This window comes from Chrysemys picta, chromosome 9, assembly GCF_011386835.1.
Source record: "Chrysemys picta bellii isolate R12L10 chromosome 9, ASM1138683v2, whole genome shotgun sequence".
Lineage (NCBI taxonomy): Eukaryota > Metazoa > Chordata > Testudines > Emydidae > Chrysemys > Chrysemys picta.
In genome coordinates, this window is record NC_088799.1 from 46,577,855 (window position 1) to 46,601,582 (window position 23,728).

Genomic DNA, 23,728 nt, shown 5'->3' on the forward strand with positions numbered 1-23,728 from the left:
GCGCTGCAGGCGCTGATTACACTGGTGCTTTACAGCGCTGCACTTGTTGTGCTTGGGGGGGGGGGGGGGGGGTCACACCCCTGAGCGCAGCAAGTGCAGCGCTGTGAATTGCCAGTGTAGCCAAGGCCAGAGACTAGCTTTCAAGTTTACATAGAGCTCTTCTTCAGGTAAGAGAGACATTCATGGAGACTTGGTTGGTTTAAAATTCTTTTTCTATAAATGCTTTTTTTCTACTGTTAGAATAAACAGTTTAAGAAGGCTGTCTGGTCACTGTATATGCTTCTGGTTACAAACTGCTGAAGAGATCAAGGTGGGTGCAGTAGCAGTTGCTCAAACTCAGTTGGACCTGCTACTAGGATCAGAACAGTTGATACACAGGATACTGTAGCCTGGGGCCTGGTCTGAGAGTGACAGACTTACACCTGGGGCTAAGTAAAGGCATGGGGCCTGACACCTGAAGATGTGCACTTAGAGATCAGAAAAGGGGCAGAGGAGCAGATGTCATGCTTACGGGGCTAAGAATATTTTAGAATCTTGTTGTAAGAACTGGGTAGTAAAGCATTACCTGAGTGCTCACTAGGATTTCCATTTTAAACCTTTTTTTTGTATGTGTGGTAAGGTTTATAATTTGATATTAATAAAGGACCTAAGCTAAAACTGAACAGATAGTCTCTGCCTGAGAGAACTTTTCCCTTCTAAATTCAGAGAGTACATGGGGGCAGTTGATACTGGAGCTATTTCTGCACTTTTTTTATCTGTAATTACAAATTATAATGACAGGACTTTGGTAGCTGTTCCAATTTCCCCATCTCTAAAAGGGGATAGTTACCATAATTTGCAAGGGTATTGAGTCTTCTTTGTAAAGCTCTTTTAGATCATCAGCTGGAAAGGGGTAGAGGACAGCAAACTTGTTAAAATATGCCAAATCAGTGAGACCTTTAATGGACATTTTTTGTGTACTTTCATAACAAGCAAATGTTGAGTAGTAGGTTCAAAGGGGTCTGAATCTCCTTTAAACTCCTGCATCTTTCATAGTCTTAATTTACAAGTTAAATTGCGCCTGAAGGATTGACCTTGTTGCAAGTTAAAAAACAACACTTTTGTTCTAGCTGCTCTGTCTACTCACCTGGCTGTGATTCAAAACCCAACCCTTTAAAAATAAATAACAGTCAAAACATCTGTGTGTTATAAAACAAAACCCCCTCCTCCCTACATTTCCTTTTGAGGCTTGTTCAATTTCCTTTATCATGCAACCAAATCCAGAATGTAGCAGCCCAGCAGTTGAGTATAATGTGCAATAGAACTTGGTTTAGTGTAGTGTCCTTTATGTGCAGTATCAAGCATTTTATAGTGTCACTTGAAAGCTAAAGAGAAATAAGAACTTTTCATTTTAAATAGGTGCAAGTTCAAGAACAACAGTGCCTCTCTGAGGGAGATGGAGACAGTTTTGATATGGGACAACACAGGTCATAAAGGAGAACTCTTCCCCTCCCCATTAACATTACATTATGTCCTTTCTGTCCTGGTGAGCTTTTCTGTAGGGTGGATAGCTGGGGCAGGCATTCAGCAAGGACTGAAAGAAGGGCACGGTTGGAAGTTCTGACTGGATGGGGAAGTTAGGGTGGTCATATAGCTTATGAGTTTTGAGAAGTAGAATAGAGGAAGTTCGTGGAGTGTCATGAAAACCAGGGGAACAGTTATGAAATTGATTCGTGTTGGGGAATGAAGATGACATTCTCAGTCACCTGCTGACTCACACCCCTCCTAGTGGCATGTGGCAGTTTTAGTTGGGAATGTGTTGCTTTTGTCAGTTCAAGTGAAACTCAAAACTGGTCTTTAATATTGAGAATATAAGAATGGCCATACTGGGTCAGACCAGTAGTCCATCTAGCGCAGAATCCTGTCTCCAGACAGTGGCCGGTGCTAGATGCTTCAGAGGGAATGAACAGAACAGGGCAACTATTGAGTGATCCTTCCCCCTCTCATCCACTCCCAGCTTCTGGCAGTCAGAGGCTTAGGGAAACCCAGAGCATGGGGTTGTGTCCCTGATCACCTTTACTAATAACCATTGGTAGATGTATTCTCCATGAACTTATCTAATTCTTAATTGAAACCAGTTATTCTTCTGGCCTTCACAACATTCCCTGGCAACAAATTCTACAGGTTGACAGTCCATTGTGTGAAGAAGTACTTCCTTTTGTTTGTTTTAAACCTGCTGCCTATTAATCTCATTGGGTGATCCTTGTGTTATACGAAAGGATAAATAACACTTCTTTATTCACTTTCTCCACAAAATTCATGGTTTTGTAGACCTCTAACAGATCCACCCTCAGTCTCTTTTCTAAGATGAACAGTGCTAGTCTGTTTAATCTCTCCTCCTATGGAAACTGTTCCAAAACCTTAATATCTTTTGTTGCCTTTCTCTATGCTTTTTCCAATTTGAATGTATTTCTTTTTTGGGATGGGGCAACCAGAACTTCTCGCAATATTCAGGGTTTGGGTGTACCTTGGCTTTATGGGTGTATAGTGGCAATATATTTTGTATCTTATTCTCTTTCCCTTTCCTAATAGCTCCTAGCATTGTTTTAACTTTTTTGACTGCTGCTGCACATTGAGCGGATGTGAGAGACTTATCCATGATGTGTCCAAGATCTTTCTTGAGTAATAACAGCTAACTTAGACCCCATCATTTTATGTGTATAGTTGGAATTAAGTTTTTCGATTAGCACTATCTTGCACGTATTGAATTTCATCTGCCTTTCTCTTGCCCAGTCCCCCAGTTTTGTGAGATCCCTTTGTAATTCTTCACAGTCAGCTGTGGACTTAACTATCTTGAGTAATTTCTTATTGTCTGCAAACTTTGCCACCTGACTATTTACCCCTTTTCCCAGATCATTTATAAATATATTGAAAAGCACTGGTCCCAGTACAGATCTTTAGGGAGTCCCACTGTTTACTTCTGTCCACTGTGAAAACTGACCATTTATTCCTACCCTTTGTTTCCTATCTGGTAACCAGTTACTGGTCCATGCAAGGATCTTCCCTCCTATCCCATGACTGCTTACTTTGCTTTAGAGCCTTTGGTGAGGGACCTTGTCAAAGGCTTTCTGAAAATCCAAGTACACTATATCCACTCGATCACCCTTATTCACATACTTGTTGAGCCCCTCAAAGAAATCTAATAGATTGAGGCATGATTTCCCAGCCATGTGGACTCTTCTTCAACATATTGTGTTCATCTATATGTCTGATAACATGACTTAGTAAAGAACAGAAATAGGTCACTAGTAGTGAAAGTATCTCCAAACATCATAGGATGGTTTTCATTGCATTCACTAATAGTGTAAAAGTTTGTGGAATATTAACTGATCTTTACTGGGTATCTTCCCAGCTGCCAAAAGATTATCTGGAGAGTTTTCCAGTAACCCTTGCAGATCACTCTTAAATGGTTCAGACTGTATCCCAGCCATGTAGTCAACGGGTATGCATTTGAGGAAGGAGACACTCTTGTGCACACATCAGCTAGATGCATCAAGGTGTTACAACTAGCCAGGATGCCTAGAGATTCTTCTCCCTGATTGATTATTGCAATGTATTGAAAATTATGGTTGTCTCTTTTTAAATTTTCTTCTTTTCTCACCCTAGAGTAAACAGAGATGGCATTTGTGAAGAGTGGATGGCTGCTTCGGCAAAGTGAGTGATGGGCTTTTTACCTACTTTCCCCAACAGACAGTTTGGCTGTGTGTGTCGGTTTCTCTTGTAGACCATCAGTGGGGAAAAATATATTTCCCTGTGTCCCATTTAAACAGTTCTATAAGGATTTTCTCAAGGATATTGGACCAAAAGAAATGGTCTATTTTGATAGCATCACCATCTGACCTTTTGGATTACAATAATGGGAACATAGGCATTGCTATAGCTGAGCACACCTGGTTTGATAGTTGTCTTCTATAAGTAATGGTTTGTGGAAAAAAATAAAAACCTAACCAAATGGATTATTATAAGTGGAGCTTGGAAAATTTACTGGACAACTACCAGCCTTTGCTTATTCACTTGGTCCCATGTAGTACTTGGTCACTAGCATGCTAGAATCCTGAAGCATTAGGTTGTTAGCTTAAAAAAACAACCTAGCAATCATAATGCTAATCATTAAATAAGAAATAACACATAAGGCCTAGCTATCATGTGCATTATTTGTTGTACACTGTTTGTCTCTTTGTTTTGAAGCTGAGATTTCATGATGCACAATGAATTAGCAATTAGTTGTTGGACCCGCAGAATATCTTGTTCCAAGTGTCAAATTGAAAAGGTGCTTTGGCCATATTAGACATGAGCATTTTCCAATCAGTGCTCCCAGAAGTGACTTTCTTCATTCTTTTAGGCACTATTTTACGTCGTTGGAAGAAGAATTGGTTTGACCTATGGTCTGATGGCCATTTGCTATTCTATGACGATCAGCAGCGGCATGACATAGAGGATAAAGTCCACATGCGAGTGCACTGCATCAACATCAGAGTGGGAAACGAATGCCGAGGTAGAACATGTGCTTTTTAATTTTTAAAATTTCTTTCCTGATTCCATACCTGTAAACGAATAAAGGGAGTGGCTTCTCACAGCATTGTATCATGTGGTAGATCATCTTGGCATTTGCCACAATTCACATATAAAACACTACTTGAGTGATGGTAAACTTGTGATACACCTCTACGTCGATATAACACTGTCCTCGGGAGCCAAAAAATCTTACCGCGTTCTATTGAACTTGCTTTGATCCACGGGAGTGAGCAGCCCCCCCCCCCCCCCGAGCACTGCTTTACCGCATTATATCCGAATTCGTATTATATCGGGTCGCGTTATATCGAGGTAGCGGTGTATATGACACTGATTCTGCTAGCGTATACTCTGAGTAAATGGCTGCACGGTGGCAGAAGTGAGTTTGGGATACGGATAGCAGACTGCTGATGCACCTGATGTCATGCGCTTCTGATGGACATTGTGGAGTTGGCACTGTCCAGAGGCTTGGGAGGAGAAAAGAGAACTAGAGGGATGGCCCCATCCAAGTACTAGCACACCCTTTTTTAGAGACATGTGTTCACTTGATACTTGATCGACCAGAAGGACACCAGCGGTAGAGAGTGTATTTATTTGGTAAAGAAACACCCTTTCAGTGGGCACAACCCAGCAAGAAATACACACACAGCATTGACTGGTAATGTTCAGGCTGGTGCTCTCCACGGTGTCCTGGGAAGGCTGTAGCACCTTTCATTCTGCATTCTATCCTGCCATTGTATTCAGTATGCAGGCAGCACACAGGGAACAAGGCTGGCCTTTGCTTATGCAGGGCTCTGTGCATGGGGCCTTATCCAGCTGTCTCCTTGCCTCTAAATGGGATTATAGTGTTCTGGCTAGTGATCTGGAATGTGGACTCCTGGCTGACTCAGCTCCTTTGTGGCTGTATTAGGCAATATAGGGCTAAGGCCTCTAGTTGAGCGGGTTCAGGTTAGTTAGCAATCCACTCCCATGAATATGTTTCCCCAGATTTCAGCATGACCTTCCCTGGTAGGCAGCAAGGCTGGCATGTCTGTCTTGTTGGGGAGAGGATATACTCACTGAACTAGCGTGCTCTTAGCACATAATTACTCTCTAACACTGGTGTTCTGCTTGGTCTAGTAACAGGTAAGTGATTCTTCGTCATTGCAGCTTTTTAAATTCAACATGTGTGTTTGTTTTAAAACTGGTTGAGGCTTGAAGTTGCAAATGGCTTCATGGTCTGAAAAACTGTTGCATCTTTCCTAAAGCACAAAATTGCTGGGAGTCTCCTGAGCTGATGCCATATGTGCAGGCAGCTTCTGATTTCAGGTAGGAGAGAGCTTGAAGAAGTTTAATCTGTGTGTTTGCCAGCATATTTTTTTTTTTTTTTTTACCCACTTGGACAAGACAGATTTGTGCATGCAGTTTTGTCTCTAACAGAACCTTTAGCCTAACATTTTATATACAGTGACAACGAAATCCGAGCTGGTAGGCCGGAGTCCTTCCCTAAGAGGCTTTCGACTGACAGCCAGTCTAAGCTGTAGTAACTTTCTCCTGTCCTGATGGAGCCCCTACCCTAGGGATATGTCTACACTGTGATTGACCTGGGTTAGCTGACTCGGGCTTGCAGGGCTCAGGCCGTGGAGCTATAAAATTGCGGTGTAGATGTTCAGGCTTGGGCTCTGAGACCCCATGAGAAGGATCCCAGGCTCCAGCCTGGGCCCAGATGTCTACGTTGCAATTTTTTAGCCTCACAGTTTGAGTCAGTTGACCCAGGCCAGCCGTAGCTATGCTGTGGGTCTTTTATTGCAGTGTATGTGTGCCCTAGGAGACCAAAACCTGTATATCTCAACCTCATTGCTTTACTCAAACCTGACCAGAAGGACTGAGACAATGTGAATTAATTAGAATCTTCAAGAAGTTAAGGATTTTGTTTTCCAATATATTAAATGGAAATCTTTTGCTTTCTTTTTCTGGAGTAGATTTCCAGCCCCCAGAGGGGAAGCCAAGAGACTGTTTGCTGCAGATTGTTTGTCGGGATGGGAAAACAATCAACCTCTGTGCAGAGAGTGCGGATGACTGCTTGTGAGTTTCCAAAGAATGTTATTTAATATGCTGTACTTAGCTCTTTGTAGCCCAAGAATGGGCCCAAATATTCTGGAATTCCTCAAGGTAGCTGCATACTGGCAAATGCTGAGAGGAAGAATGTTCCTTTGATATGGGCTCTTGTTCCTCTTCTTTTTAGGTTACACCTTGGCACAGGTGAAATTTGGCTGAAGGGATGGGGGGGACACATCCGTGTCCCTCTCTCCACTCCAAATTGTTACTTTAGTAGTGATGCCCCATCCTCCGTGTGGCTGCAGGTCTCCTGCATCTTAATGCCTGGCTCTTTGTTACCCTTCTTTGTATTCTAACAACAAGGAGCCCCAAAACAGCACAAGTTACTCCTGCCATAGCTTATGGACTGTACAGAAGAATTAATACCTCCTTCCTGCAATCCCTCTGTGCATATGTCCTACCTTAACTTTAGGCTACCTTCACCCACAGTAACTTCGATATACGTTTTCCACCATATCACTTGGCTCCTGAAACTTGGCTCCTGCTGTACGGTTTAATGGCTAACTATATTTTGTTCAGAACCTTACAAGAAATGTGGAGTATCTCTTTATCCAGTAAATGTTTCTTGCAGGGCATGGAAAATTGCTCTCCAGGATGCTAGAACAAATGCGGTAAGTGCACTGTGAACGTTTCCATGGTGATGGGGTAGGGAGGGAGTGTGTGTGAGTGGCAGTCAGTGGCCTAGCAATTTTCCTTCACACGGTCTTCAAGAACCCATTTGAATTATTGTGCTTTATCCTGCATTTCCTGGGCCAGAAAGGGGTATATGAGCATCATGGATCTGGTGCCCACAACTCTGGTAGAAGGAGGTTTTGTGTCCGTGCATGCTAGATAAAGGCGAAAAGTGATCTTTTGGAGTGCCGCAGCTACTGTGCTGTAAGGCTCAGAAAGCATTGGCATGGGGAAAAGGCTGATCTGTAGACGAAGAATGAGCACCCATCGGGACTGTGGGCACTCATGAATTCTTTTGTAGCTGGTAAAGATAGTCTGGCTGTCTCACGCTCTCATTATCTATTGGGATCAGTCCATCTATATGCGGGTAGTCCACAAGGAAGCCAGATGATGGTGGGGTGTGTGTATGTGTAGAGAAGCCTCTAGCTGAAATGAGTGACAGCCACATTTATGTAGCTATTGTAGAAGATGCAAAATCTGGCTTTGCATTTTTGCTTTATGTAGTTCTGTGGAAATCATTCTGTATAGAACTAACTTCAGAAACTTGGGCTTCAGCAAAAAATGGTTCATGTATGTATTCAAACTGGGTAACTGCATGCTCAAATGCATAGTTTGCGTTTGCAGTTAACATTGTGTGTGTCTTTTGAGTCAAATGTTCTATCTTGTATCTAAATACTGCCACCGTAAACTCCCTGGAAAAAGGAATAAAAATCCTTTTGTTGGCACCTTAAGCTTCGCTCTAATGAAAAATGGCTTATTCACTCCCTCATCTGTAAAGACAGATCTGTGCTCAGTTGTAAACCCTTGCAGTTTATGATATAACTTGTGGCATTTGCTCTGCTGGAAGGCCTAGCCATCCTACTTCTGCCGTTGACTCACTTTTTTTGCCTTTCTTTGAGGTTGGCTCATAGAGCACTTTCTGGCAATCGCTTTCCCCAAATCGGTAAAGAGCAATATTAAGGGGATATGTGCACTGCAGCTGGGAGGTTCGATTCCCAGCATTAGTAGGCAGACCTGGTCTATCTCAGCTCAAGCTAGCACACTAAAAATAGCAATGTGGACATTACTGCACAGGTGGTGGCATGGGCTAGCCACCTGAGGTCAGACTTGAGGGGTTGGGTGGGCTTGAAATGGGGTGGTGAGCCTAAGCTGCTGCTAATTTGGCAACATCTGTGTTGCTGTTTTTAGCATCCTTGCTCAAGTTGAGCTGGCACAAGTTTTGTCTATCCCTGCTTTAAGCACACACCTCAGCTGCAAGGTAGATATATCCTTTAATACCAGGTCTCTGAAATACTGCAGTTCCATTGGGAAATACTGACCCCTGCATCCAAAAGCTTATTTCATAGTCCTGGCCCCCACATTGCCACAATAGCTGCTACATCCCATCATGTGACACAGTTTATATTTTTGGATACCCGAAGCAATATTTGTAGTGTGGTAAAAGTGCTATTTTCTTGTACCAAGTAACTGCTTTACCGTGCAGAATGCCACATTATGCTGCATTGTGGTTTTAAACAGAGGGCAAAGGAATGAATCTGTGAAAACCAGAGGGGGTGCAGAACTCCTTTTTTACCCTTGAATCAGTGTCATTGCACATAGAATTCAAAAATATAGGGAGTTTTGTAAATATTCAGCCTCAGCATTGAGGTTACTAACTGGTAGCCATCAGCTTTGCAAATTATGCCCTAACTAATATCTTGGGCTATGTCTACGCTTATGGTGGTGTGTGAAGTACATACACTGCACGCTCCCCTAGCATGGGTATAAATAGCAGTGTAGATGCTTTGGCAAGTAAAGACCTGATAGAACCTTAGGTTATGTTGCCTATGTGGCGCTCTACATGCCCAAGCAGTGCCTCCCATGTCTACACTGCTATTTTTAGCAATGTAGTGTCCCACTGCTGGAGCCTTTCTGCACCGCAGTGAAAGACTTGAGCAGGGGGAAAAGACTCCAGCAGCTCCCTGCTGCCAGAGCCTTTCACTGCTAATTGTAGCTACGCACTGCAGTGTGGACACAGCCAGTTTGCACGGCAGTGTGATGCTACAAGCTGCCATGAGTGTAGATGAGGCCTTAGAGAGTGACCTTCAGATGCTATCAACTGTTAAGCCCCTAGGATAAGATTTCAAATAAAGAAGAAGTTTATTTGAAGTCTATCTGCAGGATCTCAGTGATCATACTTTCAAAAGCGCTGAGCATCCAGCAGCACCCACTGACTTCAGCAGGACTAGCTGGGTGCTTCCCACTTCTGACAATTGGGTCACTTAGGCTGTGATCCTGCAAATTCTCATACCTGAGCAGTGCCATGAGTTCAGTGGAAATCCTTGTGTGTCTAAATCTACTTGTGTGTTTGCAGGGAGGGAGGGAGAGAATATTTTTAGGAGCTTATAGGAGCAGTACAGCTATCAAGCTAGCCTTTTTCTTATAGAAAGCCTCTGGTTGAATAGGAGCAGCATTGTGCATTGCTACAACTAGGGAAAAACATCCAAGGCCGTTTTGAAACATAAACAAACCAACCACTGGAAATCTGCTGTGGTTATTGTGTGAGTTACTTCCCCGCCCCTCGTCACTGCCTTTGGAAGGGACACAGATTCAGCAGAGGATGCTTCTAAAAATAGCTTCAGTGTAATGTTTTAAATTATGTATGTTTCTACAAACAGCTGAAGGAAGGGGACTTTTAAATATAGATCTGCTATTTTCTGGTCTTTGTCTTATTTGTAGGCAAAGTACGTGGGTTGCTGAGACGCTTAAGTCACTGGTATGAAATGTTTGGGTGCAGCTGTGATCTTTACCTTTGATCCTTATAGGCTAACATCTGTACTCAGCTGCACTGATGTAATTCCGTTGAGCTCAGTGGAATTACTCCAGAGCACCTGAAAGCAGAATATATGAACTTGTATGAGAAGAATGCTCCTTCCCCACCTACAAATTAATCAATTTAACCTGAACAAGAAAACAATAACCTATCAGTTGAAAACATTAAGGTAAGGGGAATAAAACAAGTCAGAGAAAAAAAATAGTTGATTCAAGGAGCTGCTCTGCATTGCTGGCTCCTACCTGCCCATCTGGCTGAAGCTTTGCTCCCCTATTCAGTCTCCTGCTGCGGCATTATGTGATGCACTCTCTCTCCTCTTTCTTCCTGCTGTGGATCACCCCAGGAAGTTATATCCTCTAGAAAACCTTTCAAACTTGGTGTCTGTATTGTGTGCTACTGTAATAAAGGTCCTCATTTAAAGCATAGGTATGGTGTGATATTGACACTTGTCAGTAATAAATATACTCAGGAATTCTAGGAATACTTCAGTTTACTGTTGGGTCACTTGTATGTTTAGTCCATATTCTAGTCTGTTCTCCTGAATGTAAAGAAGTGAATAACTGCTGTCTACTTTGTTAATGTTTAGGGCTATGTTGGTTCTGAAGTGATGTACGATGAGACTGCAATTTCCTCCGCTCCTCCCCCATACACAGCGTACGCTACCCCATCACCTGAGGTAAGGGTGTAATAAGGAAGCATAAAATAAGTGTGAAAGACTGTATCGAACACTCAGACTCTGTTCTTTGGAAGTGCTATTGGTTTGACTTTTTTCTTAAACATAATTTATTTTTAAATAGAAAAAGCTCAAGATGTTAAAAATGAGCAGTGGTTTTGGGTGCCCAGCTTGAGGCACCTTTAAAGGGTCTTGACTTCTGGGTGGTTGCTCAGCACTTCTGAAAATCAGGCCCCTTTACGGTGTCTCAGATTGGGCAGAGAAAAATGGAGGCATCCCAAAATCACTACTCACTTCTACAAATCTTGGCCATACGTCCTTAATTTTGGGTTTTCGCCCTTAATACAAGGAGATGCAATAATTTTTTGGAAGGCTTTGACAATATATCTGCACTTCCAGGATAAAAATTCTATTTTATAAATGAAGCTGACATTTGTAAAACAGATAGGGACTTTGAGTCCGGGATTTCATAGTAACTCAGGTAACTATAGTTCCCCAACGTGTATATATAGCTATATATATATTCTGTTTTCATGGGGGTTAGGATGGGGCAGCAATTGGACCAAAATATTTGCTGATCTCAGTATGTTCTGACTTATACTATATGATATTATTCAAATACTGGTCCTTTTCTGTGCTACTGATTGGGCTTTGGAACAGAACAACCAGTCTCTTGTTTATAAATAGTTTTGATTGTGAACAGCAGTCATGGTGAGCAATATGCTTCATTCCTTAGATTAGTGAAAAGACTGCCTCAGGGTGTCTATCATGAGGGATCAGGGATGTTAACATAACATTATTGGTCCCATCTTGTCAACTGCTGAATGGCTGTGCTTTTCTAGCATATGACAAGACAGGATTATTTAGAAGCCACGGCCAGCCACACTCGTGTATTAAGTGACAGCATTATTATAGTTCTACAATGGCTAAACTTGGTGGTGCAAGAACTGATGATGTTAACTTGCAAAATAATGTGGTTAACTATATGGGAAGGTCTCCCACGCTCATTTCACAGCACAGTGCTGCCTTCCACATAGTGGATTTTGATTATCCCTAAACTGCACCAGCAATGGGGTGGAGAGTTAAGCACTTTAAACAAATCCAAAAGATGCGAAACATTTTCTAATAGATACGTTTAATTTCCCCAGGTTTATGGCTACGAGCAGTACAATGGTGCATATCCCCCTCCTGGTCCTCAAGTCATCTATGCCTCTAATGGACAAGCCTATGCTGTTCCTTATCAGTATCCGTACCAAGGTAATGAATACTAGCTCCTTCCTCCAGCTAGAATCATACACATTCTAATCAAGACTAAAGTTACTATGAAGTGATAGCTTTCCTATTGAATATTGCCATCACTCTTGATGCTGAATGTAGCGGTAGGTGTTTTTAGAAGGAACCCCCCTGTTGTTTGCCCTAACCACTGGACTAACCTTTCCCTTTTGAGAGGAAGGAGGTAATTATCACTAGACACAGTCAGGAAGTGAAGAATTCTGTATTCAGTTGAAGTAGTTCTGGGGATTTAGCAAGAGACTGTACTGACTCAAGATGGAAATTGTCCAACAGATTTGGCTTAACACATCTATGCCCCCCAAAAATTCTATGGGAACATAATCTTCCCCTTCGACTTTAATGTTTTTTTTTTTTACCAAGCCCTTAAAGACCACAAGCAGTTAGGACCTTAGCTCTAAGTCACTCAACCACTCCCTCTTGCACATAGTGCCCTCTGGCACCGTGCTTGGCCCTTGGTTTAGTACAGACTCTGAGAGAGAAGGTCCCACTTAGTGAATTGCTGTGAGCACTTCCTGCTGCATCTAGGTTTTCCCTAGAGAGCTCTTCTTCCAAGTGCCAACCTTACAGGAAGACTGAGGAGTTGCAGGGGCTGCAGGGCTGACTTCTAAGTAGCTGGAGACTTAATCCAATGCAGAGATGTGTTGGCTTTGGATATAGTAATAGACCTTTGCTCTTCTATATGGCACTTGATCTGAAGATCTCAAAATACAAACATACATGAATTAAGCCCACAACACACTTTTGAGGTTGGGAATTTTATCTCCATCTTGAATATTGAGAAACTGAGGCACAGAGATTAAGTAACTCATTCAAGGTCATACAAGGAATGTGTGGCAGATCCAGGAATAGAACCTACGTCTCTGGTTGCCTAGCCCTATGGCAGGGGCGGGCAAACTTTTTGGCCTGCGGGCCACATTGGGTTTCGGAAATTGTATGGAGGGCCGGTTAGGGGAAGCTGTGCCTCCCTAAACAGCCAGGCGTGGCCCGCCCCCATCTGACCCGCGCCCGCCCCCGCCCCCCCCGCTTTTCACCCCCTGACGGCCGCCCCCCCGGACTGCTGCCCCATCTGCCCCTCCGCTCCCTGACTGCCCCCTGGGACCCCTGCCCCCCCATCCAATCCCTCCCTCCTTCCTGACTGCCCCCTGGGACCCCTGCCCCCATTCAACCCCTGTTCCCTGCCCTCTGACCGCCCCGACCCCTATCCACACCTCCAGCCCCTAACCACCCCCCCCCGAACTCCCCTGCCCTCTATCCAACCCCCCCTGCTTCCTGCCCCCTTACCTCGCTGCCTGGAGCACCAATGGCTAGCGGTGCTACAGCCACGCCGCCCGGTTGGAGCCAGCCATGCCGTTGCCACCATGCAGCACAGAGCACCGGGTCAGGCCGGGCTCTGCAGCTGCGCTGCCCCAGGAGCTCGCAGCCCCCCTGCCCAGAGCATTGTGGTGGAGCGAGCGAGCTGAGGCTGTGGGGGAGGGGCTGGGGGCTAGCCTCCAAGGGCAGGAGCTCCGGGGCAGTGCAGGAGGGTCGTGCGGGCCGGATGTGGCCCGCGGGCCGTAGTTTGCCCACCTCTGCCCTATGGGCTAGCCATAGATTTATGTTCCTCCTGTTCTGTGATGTTGGGGAAGGCTGCTGTCTGTACTCTGTCCTAGCAGGATCAAGAATTGGCATCAGCACCCAACTCCGAGGGGAGTTGATTTTCACCATACCAACTGCAAGGAAAGATATTGTTAGTGTTCAAGTAAACGGGGTGGGAAAGTGTGGGTGAATGCATAGGCTTTTCAAGCCTGCATCTAAATCAAAACATATGTACAAACTCTCTTCCTAACCAAACTATTACTACTTTCTAGGACCTTATGGCCAGCCCGCTGCAAATCATGTCATCATTCGAGAACGTTACCGTGACAATGATGGAGACCTTGCACTGGGTATGCTCGCTGGAGCAGCGACTGGAATGGCCCTGGGATCATTGTTCTGGGTCTTCTAGATTCCCTGGGATCTTTGTCTTTGTAGCTCCAAAAAACCTTTATTTATTCTTCCTGTGCAATAATATATTTTGCAAAGTACTGTTTACTGTAAAGGTTTTTAATAAGACAAATGCAGGAATCCCTTTTTTTAGTAGTGACATCTTAATTATAATTAACCCACTTTTACCTATCCCAAGGCGAAGGTTTAAAGGCACCATTTAATTGAAATATGGTTAAAGATGCACTTGAGAATTTCAAGAGAGCTTTTTTTATGGAGCTTGGCTATCTGACAGATTTATATTCTACCCATTGATCAGTGATCAGCATTAGTACCAATGTACTATTATAAGCAAAGAGTTAAGGGCTGTCATTTGTCACCTGTCTTAAGAATAGACTGTTAACATAAAGACTCCAGAACAAATGGTTATTTCTAAGCCTTGAATGGTCTAGCAGCTGGACTAACTAACGCCAGCATGTTACAGTGCAGTAGCTGCTAAGTGTATTGAAGTCATGTATTCAGGGAATTTATGCTATTGACTTCACAAAACACTCCTGAAGACAGACACGCAGGATTCTATTAATTGTCCCCCTAGGGCAATCTCCACGTTTCAGTAGCTGGCACTGAATTTTCGTAAATAAATGTGGAGGGTTATTGCAATACATCTGCAGTGGAGTTAGCATACCCACTTCCCAAACCCATTTTACAAGACAAAATCCTCACCAAGGAGATCGGTAAGATGAGGAAACACTCCTTAATTCCTTCTCTGCTATAAGAAATTTGAATGATTTCAGTACTTGTAAAGCGAGAGAAACGTCTGTTACCAATACAAGCCTTTTCTTTAACCTAGTCCGTAAGACTCTAAGCAGTTGGGTCTCAGACTTTAATAGCAGGGTAATGATATAGGATGGGGAGATTCTAGGATCTGAGCAGAGGTGTTATTTCCCCATGCCCAGTCACAAATACATTGGTGGGGAAGGGGCTGTTGTGTGCAAGGTCCTGCACCTGCGCTCAGCTCTTGTCACTGCTCTTTGTACCATGTCCAGAGAAGACTGCTGATCACATCCATCCTTTCAGTGTTGGACCTGGCAGTACCCATAGGTTTGTGTTAAAAGGGTAAGCTGGAGTTGGTTTGAGGAGGGGACCATGGATGAATAGGAAAAGGGGGAGCAGACAGAAAACAGATTGAGAGAAAAGGAAAATGGGAAAGAAACTCTAGTGGACCTTGTATGCAGGCTATGCCGTGTGTTTTATGGTATGGGCCAGTGTGTCACAGATGAGCTGTAGATCCGCTTTCCCTGTCAGTTACTTTACCATCCCATCAGTTCCCCATAGCAAGGTCTTGCCTGGTGGTGGGTATATGGATGCTGTGATGTCTGGGGAGGTTGTGTGTATATAAAACCCAATCCCTGACAGTGACCATTAGCTCACCATTAAAGGAATTCTCTTCCTGTCACCCTTCCCATTTAAGAGACACCCCAAGGAGCTGTTCCCGCCTTTGACTGGTTCACTACTGCTGAGTGGTTTCTCATTCCTGACCAGTTGCAGAGTCCTGCTTTATAATACAAACTGAGCTGTACTGGGCATGGTGGAGGAACCAGTGAGCAGACATGTACATGCTTTCTTATTGGGGAAAAGGTGTAGGGTGCCTAAGCTTTGATCTTTGTAGAAAGTTGTCTTATTTTTATACTTCTGCTATTTTTGAGCTTCCTATAACGATGCTGTCTTAATATTTTGAGGCTCTTGCCTCTTTAAGCTTTCAATTGGAAGTTGATTAAAATCCTCAAGGTGTGGAAGCCAGCGTATGTGAGGGGAAGATGAAAGTAGATGGGATCTAGCAGCCATATTAGTTTTTGATGAGAAGGAATAAACTTGGCTTAACCTAAAGCTGTATTGTCTGTCTGGGTTATGCTGTACAACCAATATGGGACTCTTCAACACTTGGGAAAGTTTGGTTAACAGCCAGTGAGAGAGCAAAATTTTTGTGACTGTGTTGGGGCCAACTGTAATAAATGGACACATTTTAAAATCCACTGAAAATTAATGTTCTAATGAGACTGATATTACCTTGGACGTATTGCTAATTATGGGCCTGAACCAAAGCCTACTGGACTCAATGTCCTTCAGTGAACTTCAAGGGGCTTTGGAACAGACTGTATTTTACTAATTCTGCCCTTATATGCATGTAATGGCTCCTAGTGAACTCAACTGGCACAGCACATGTTCATCCAAGAAAGTGTGTTATAAGAACGTGTTGTGCAGAAACAACACTTGGCATTTCAAGAGGAATAAGCCTATTAAAAAGAATGTTTCCCAGAAGGGAAACTGGACCATGCACCAATTCAAAATATTTGAAATGAATCACTGAATTATCTCTAAGAGCCCAGTCCTGCAGTGTGCTCAGTAACTTGATGTTCATGACATCAATGAGATGAGGGTGCTAAGCTCTTCCTAGGATCAGGCCGTAAATGAATATTTCTTAATATTCCAAGACTTGATGTTACCATGGAACTGGTTGTATCACAGTAGTACAGAACCCTATTTGGAGCTCTCCAATCTGACTAGCTGTATAGAACACCCATAGATCACCTATTCCTATGCTATTTTGTGTGTAACATTAAGAAAATAAAAACAGCTACATATAACCAACTTTTATGTGTGTTGTTTGTCAGATTGTAATGGTGGTGAAAGCAAAGCCCACAATAGATCAGTCTAGTAACTTGGCAGTTATTTTCAAATTTTTGCAGGGACTGTTGACCACAGCATGGGAGTTCTGTGTCTTGTGCTGAAAGCACAAAATTGTATCTAAGTCCCTGATTGTAGCAATAAAACCCATAAGGAAAAGGAACTCTCTTGCTGTTAGAATTTTCAGGTGTACAGTTAAGTTAAACTTTAAACTGTTTTTTTTAAGACACTGAGTTCTTTCATTATGAACTTTCAAATCAAAAAGCAAGATGATCAAACCAAAAAAACCAGACATTGCAGAGTAATACTTTAAAAAGGAAAATCCTTTAAAGAAAAGCTGAAGGGTCCGATTGGCTTCTATTGTGGTAGACTGCTTTCAAACAAAATCTTGGCAGCTGATTGTACTAATTAATCTAATAGCATTTGTTTATAGCTGTTAAGCACACACATTGAACTATATTGGAGCATATAATCAAGATATTGGTTCTTCTGGTGCTGGGAATCAGAACTTTACAGCCTTCCTGTTTATGATGGAAGATCCAAGCAAAGTAACATTGAGCAGTTAAGCAGAGATGTCATGCTTCAGATAGAGAAGGCTTTGGTGGATAGCCACCTCAACTTACTCACAGTTAATAATGAGATGGACCATATATAGCAGCCCATAAATCCACTTCCCCAAAACACTGGCTTGCATCTAATTCCTCAGGATTAAAGTAACAGCTTTATTGTATTGTCTGGGTGGCTACATGGTAATGGGTTTTTCTTCCTCCTCCACCAACTCAGATGTGCTGAGCATCTGCAGTTTCCATGGACCGTAATGGGAACTGCAGGAGCTCGGCACCTGTGAAAGTCTGCTCATTAATGAGCAACTTTGCTTATTGTTTCAGAAAAGCTTAATAGGGCAGCAGCAGTGATGATGATGATCTAGTTTGGCTTTGAATTTTCAAAGCTGGCTGAAAACTTGGTCCTAAACAGACACTTCCTTCTGAATCGTGGTATTTGCTGAGGCTCCGATTCAAACTATCCCTGTTCAGCAAATCACTTAAGCACATACCTTGGTGAACCAGGGCCTGATACTAGATTTATGTAGATCTATTGGAGCTATACAGGTGCTACCGTTCCATTGATTTTTTTTTTTTTTCAGAGTAAGTTACTACACTAGGGTGGCAGAATTGGGTCCATAGTGACTAATGTATGTTCAGTTTAAACTAAAACATTCGCAGAGACCTTGAGCCTATGTTGTCAAATGTGACTTGTGATTTCTTTATTTTGGTTTTTGGGGCAGTGCCCAACTTGAGAAACATAATAAACCTGATTTTGAGGGAAAGTGAATATTTGCCACTTTAAGATATCTTAAGTGGGGCTCCGAAAATCACTATTGAAAATTTAGACCATAGGCATTTTATTATACATCTCTACCCTGATATAACGCTGTCCTTGGGAGCCAAAAAATCTTACCGCGTTATAGGTGGAACCGCGTTCTATTGAACTTGGTTTGATCCGCCGGAGCGCGCAGCCCTACCCCCCCCAGAGCGCTGCTTTATATCCGAATTCGTGTTATATCGGGTTGCGTTATATCGGGGTAGAGGTGTATTAAAAGAGAGGTTCTGAAAGTCAGTGAGCTGCTAGAGATGTATGTGCCTGGGAGCTGGGGATTAGAATTATTATGGGAAGAGCAGTAGCAATGTCTGGTTTTTGTTTTGTTTTTTGGGAAGACGACGTTTCCTTTGTTGTGGAGTGTATTCTAACCAGTGCTTAGCAGGATCTGGCTTCCAAAACCATGGCACAGAACGGTCAGCTTTTTGTTGGGTCTTCACTTCTAGCACCACCTAGCAAAGTTCAACAAGGAAGCAAAAGGGAAATTTGACCAATAGGTTTCTCAAGCATGTGTCTGGTTTCCTCCTCCCCCCCCCCCCCCCCAAAAGATGTAGAGCATGTGATATGGATGATACAGACATGACACACAAGACAATATATAGATAATATAGGCTAGTATCAACATAAATTGCTTTCATTCTAAGGTGCTTTAGTGTTATGTTCTTACCCCATGCTCTGTATCTACTGTTGTCCTTTCCCTTATGTCCTGTTCTCTCACTATGCAGTTCTAAATTTATAGTGAAAATTCTTATCAATAAAATGCTTATTAAACTGCAAGCTCAGGTCTTTGTTTTGCTTTTTTTCTCTTAAATAAGTCTCTTGTTCCAGTAGCTTGTAAGTAAGTAGGTGTACACTTACAGACGTGTCCAGCTTGTACAAAACCATGTTTCACTTTACAGGGAGGTCCATGGTGTGAATCCTGGAATTCTCTGCACATACAAACTTTCCAGAGCAATTATCAGTGATGCTTTGCTTTGTTCTCCAGCAAAAATCAAGAACTGTAGCCTGCGAGGTTAGCATTTGACTCACCTTTGTTTTGATTTGTATACTTCAGGCTGAAAGCATCAGCCTGATTCTAGTCTCAGTTACATCTAGAGCAATTCCTATGAAATTAGTGAAGTAAATCTGCATTTACATAAGGATACCTGAGGCTGGAGTCAGGTGCAAATAATCACATTTCCTTATTCCCTGAATTTTTTTAACGGAGTTGAATGCATCAACTCAATACTCTTTTATTTGATTTATGTGGTGCTTGTCCAGATTTCCATTTTCATGCAATTTTTGTCAAATCTCAACTGTATACATTCTAAGATTTAGAAATAAATGGTCTATGAAGTCTGTGGTGTTGTGTGGTACTCCTAGCCTAAATGCAACTGGGCCCAGGAAGGTACTTTATTATTTATAAATATTTACTTTACTTAGACTCTTGCTAATTAGCACAGCCAATAATTTTTATACAACACCGGTGATCTCTCACTCTCAAGAAGACATCTAATAGCAAAGTGACTGGAATATACTATCTTGAATTTACTAGTACACTGGAATTAAAATTATTTTTTTCATAAAGAATCAGTGAATTTTGCAAAACACTAACTTTGCTTTCTGTGTGGGTGTTTTACTTTATAATTCACAACACTCAGCAGTTTGGATCGCCACTGGTCATTCATGTAAATTAGCCAGATTTTCCTGTATTAAAAATCAGGAAAATGAGAGAAATCCTTCCCAACCGTTTAATGTATGTTTTTTTGATGCACCTAATGGAGTCCAAAGTAGTTGTTTTCTTGAGGACTGAATCCTGAAGCATCTACGTGTGTTTGATCCCACATGTTTTGGAGCTAGGTTCATTTAGCCAGTAATAGGCTTCCCCATAGATACTGCACTCGCTGGAGTGTACACTGGGTAGGGGTGGGCAGGATGTTAGGAGATGCACCCATACACCCCTGCATGCCAGAGAGGCCAGCTCTGCACCACTGGGGAAGGGCAGGGCCCTCTCTACAACCTGGGCAGCAGAACAGAACACCGCTTGTCTTTGCTGAGCCCCTCTGTTCAGCCTTGGCAAGGAAACAGACTTTGCCTCATCTTCTACAGAATCTTTATATTGCATCCTATGCCTGTATACAAACTCTACTAATCACAGCCACAGTGCATGAGTTTGGCCATACGTCCACTTACGTCTTTTGTTCCTTTCTTCTTTGGTGAATTCATCGCCCTGGACATAAGTCAGAACTCGTGGGCAGTTCTGTCCTTCCTTCATCCTCCTCAAACTGTAATTGAAAGCTCCCCCTGCTGCTACATTGGCTGCCCCAGGTGCTGCTACCTCCCCATTGTCTGTGCCTCTAGGGAGAGCAGAAAAGGAAGCGGTTTCCCCTTTCAATCTTCTCCCTTTTCCTCCAGCTTGGCTTTTGTCTGGAAGGTGGTGAAGATCTTAATGAAAATGGTCTGGGGACCCCTAGCCCACTGACGGATTTCCCAGCCCTTATCAGCAGTTGTTGCAGTGTCTCCAAAATCAAAATCCAATTGTGCCAGCCCCCATTTACAGTGCCTTCCATTGCTATGTAGCTTCCATCTGCTGTTTCAGAGCAGGGATGTGTCCCGGCAGTGTGAACGAATCCTGCATCCCCTCACGCTGTTCTGCACATACAGCAATCTGACTGCTGGTGGAAGAGGGATGTGTCAGGCAGGATTTAGCGAGGGGTGTGCTGCTCTGGTCGCATAGGAGTGCAGAGGTGGGGCAGAAACAGGTCGGTGGATATGCCATTACATGGACCCTCTGGTCACCAATACCCTGTAGACCGTGGCACAGGAGACAAACATTTCCCCAGTTACCAAGAAGATTTTAGCCTTTATACCTGTGTGGCTCTCCTGGTGTTTATTCAGAAATAGGAATGGCAGAAATCACATTTGGACACCAGTCTTACAAAGCACATAATGAAAATACTTACATGCTTAACTTTTAAATATGTGTATTGCTTAGTCTTTGCAGGATCAGAGCCTTAGATTGTGAGCTTTTGGGGGCAGTGCTATATAAATAATATCAGCTTGATAGCAGCTGACTCAAAATCAGAGTCAGGCTCTGTCTTCAAGCTGATGCTCCATATTCTTGTTTATATCCTCTCCTCTTGTGGAGAGAGACCAATGTTTTATTCACTATAGCATCTGTCCCAGTGTATCTGAGCACTGTGCTTGAAACAGTAACAACTAAACTGGAGCTAAACCCAATGGCCCACAGGGAAGTAGCCTCTCTGCTAATGGGAACTCCCTTGTTTGCTGTCTCACTCTGTTGCAACATCTTGTTTGCTCGGGTTCTGTCTAAATAGCATTTGCAAAGGCCTGTTGCTGAAGAACAGGTGGAGTTGAGGGAAACACAGATATGACCTGTAACCATTCACCTGGCAGGCTAGTTCAGCTACAAGTAATAGGCTCTGTAAATGCCCAACTGTTAGCTGCCTTTAAAAAACCTTTCTTCTGGTGTGTTATGGATTTCTGTGTTGCCAGCTGAAGATTTCATTATAAGTTTTGTGACTGGTGTTTCTCCATAAAGTCCTGGCTCTTGGAGGCATGTGACTACCTGAGAATCTCTCACCTTTCCTTTTTTAAAAAGTAACTTTCTAGCTCTCATTGTTATGAAAATGCTTAAAGGCACCAAGACCAGAGGGCAAATAAAAACAATGATTTTTAAGCAATAATGTGTTTCTGAGACCTGACTTGTGATTTTTGAGTGCTTGGGATTGGCAATATGGGGCTTAGTATGAACATGAAAGATGTAATGTTTGAGTCTGGGCTATAGTATGTTCTGTACATAGTGTTCTTAGGCCTTGGATACTAAAGCCAAATCTATCTACAAAATCTCAATAAACTTTGTGCTACTTTCCAGATATAAACTTGATAATGCTCAAGAGCAGATGGTCAAAATGATCAAGAGTGGGTGCCCATAGCTAGACTCCTAAATCCATATGTACACATTGATATAAGTGATTTGATTTTTCAGAGCTGCCCGGGAGGCTGGCCCCTGGGACCCTCCTGCCTGGTCCCTGAACTCCTGGCCCGGGAGGCTGGCCCCCGGGACCCTCCCCTGCTGTTCCCCCTCCCCCACAGCCTCAGCTTGCACCACCGCTGGCACAATGCTCGGGGCTGTGAGCTCCTGAGGCAGTGCAGCTCCAGAGCCTGGCCTGACTTAGGGCTCTGTGCTGCGTGGTGGTGTGGCTGGCTCCAGCCGGGCGGCATTGCTGTAGCGCCACCAGTGCTCTAGGCAGTGCGGTAAGGGGGTATGGAGCAGGAGGAGGGGTTGGATAGAGGGCAGGGGAGTTTGGGGTGGTGGTCAGGAGGTGGGGGTGTGGATAGGGGTTGGGGTGGTCAGAGGGTGGGGAACGGGTTGAATGGGGGCAGGGGTTCAGGGGGAGCAGTCAGGAAGAAGAGGAGGGGTTGGATGGGTGGGGCGGGGAGCAGTCAGGGGCAGGCGTTCTTGGGGAGGTCAGGGGACAGGGAGAAGGGGTGGCTGGATGGGGCAAGGGTCCCAGGGGGTCAGTCGGAACAGGGGGGGTTGGATGGGGCAGGAGTCTGGGGGGGATGGACGTTAGGGTGAGAAGCGAGGGGTGGGGAGGGGGTCGCATAGTGGGCGGGGCCAGGCCACAGCCTCCCCTAACCGTCCCTCCATACAATTTCCAAAACCCAATGTGGCCCTCAGGCCAAAAAGTTTGCCCGCCCCTGTGCTAGATTCTGTCCCATACATGGGGTAAGATTTTCAAAGGCAAATAAATGGCCATAGGGCCAAGCTTTCATAAAAGGCAGTGAGTTAGGTGGTTAACATCTGTGCCTTTGAAAATCTCCAGGACCTCCTCCCAGGAACTCACACTCCAAATAGACAGTACAGGCAGGTGATACACTATTATCCCCATTTTACAGATAGGCAACTGAGGCACAGAAACATTAAGTGACTTACCTGAGGGTCACATGAAGTCTATTAAAAGAACTATATTGATGTGCTCCCTTCTCTCTCATAATAACGGCCCTACTGGGTCAGATCAAAGGTCCATTTAGCCCAGTATCCTGTCTTCTGACAGGGGGCATTGCTAGGTGCCCCAAAGAGAATGAACAGAACAAGTAATCATCAAGTGATCGATCCCCTGTCGCTCATTCCCAGCTTCTGGTAAACAGAGGCTAGAGACACCATTCCTGCCCATCCTGGCTAATAGCCATTGATGGACCTATCCTCCATGAATTTATCTAGTTCTTTTTTGAACCCTGTCATGGTCTTGGCCTTCATTTTCATAAACACTGCCAAATTAAGTGCAAGAATGTAATAAGAAAAACCAAAGAGGAGTTTGAAGAATGGCTAGCCAAAAACTCCAAAGGTAATAACAAAATGTTTTTTAAGTACATCAGAAGCAGGAAGCCTGCTAAACAACCAGTGGGGCCCCTTGATGATCGAGATACAAAAGGAGCACTTAAAGACGATAAAGTCATTGCGGAGGAACTAAATGGATTCTTTGCTTCAGTCTTCACGGCTGAGGATGTTAGGGAGATTCCCAAACCTGAGCCGGCTTTTGTAGGTGACAAATCTGAGGAACTGTCACAGATTGAAGAGTCACTAGAGGAGGTTTTGGAAT

At 43.6% G+C, this 23,728-nt stretch overlaps 1 protein-coding gene across 6 annotated transcripts in view; it reads left to right on the forward strand.

The window, feature by feature from the left end:
• Positions 1-23,728, forward strand: part of PLEKHB2 (pleckstrin homology domain containing B2) — a 35,267-nt gene that overhangs the window by 7,601 nt on the left and 3,938 nt on the right. For 2 of the 6 annotated variants that reach the window (XM_005282455.4, XM_065556077.1), the window contains exons 2-8: positions 3,646-3,693; positions 4,382-4,534; positions 6,513-6,615; positions 7,220-7,259; positions 10,719-10,808; positions 11,954-12,062; positions 13,946-18,899. In XM_005282455.4, the coding sequence (XP_005282512.1) occupies positions 3,657-3,693; positions 4,382-4,534; positions 6,513-6,615; positions 7,220-7,259; positions 10,719-10,808; positions 11,954-12,062; positions 13,946-14,082 (669 nt within the window). In that variant the 5' untranslated portion in view covers positions 3,646-3,656 and the 3' untranslated portion in view covers positions 14,083-18,899. Of the gene's footprint in view, positions 1-3,645; positions 3,694-4,381; positions 4,535-6,509; positions 6,616-7,219; positions 7,260-10,718; positions 10,809-11,953; positions 12,063-13,945; positions 18,900-23,728 lie in introns of those variants that run through there. The other 4 variants (XM_008165825.4, XM_008165826.4, XM_065556078.1 and 1 more) reach the window with 3 other exon arrangements.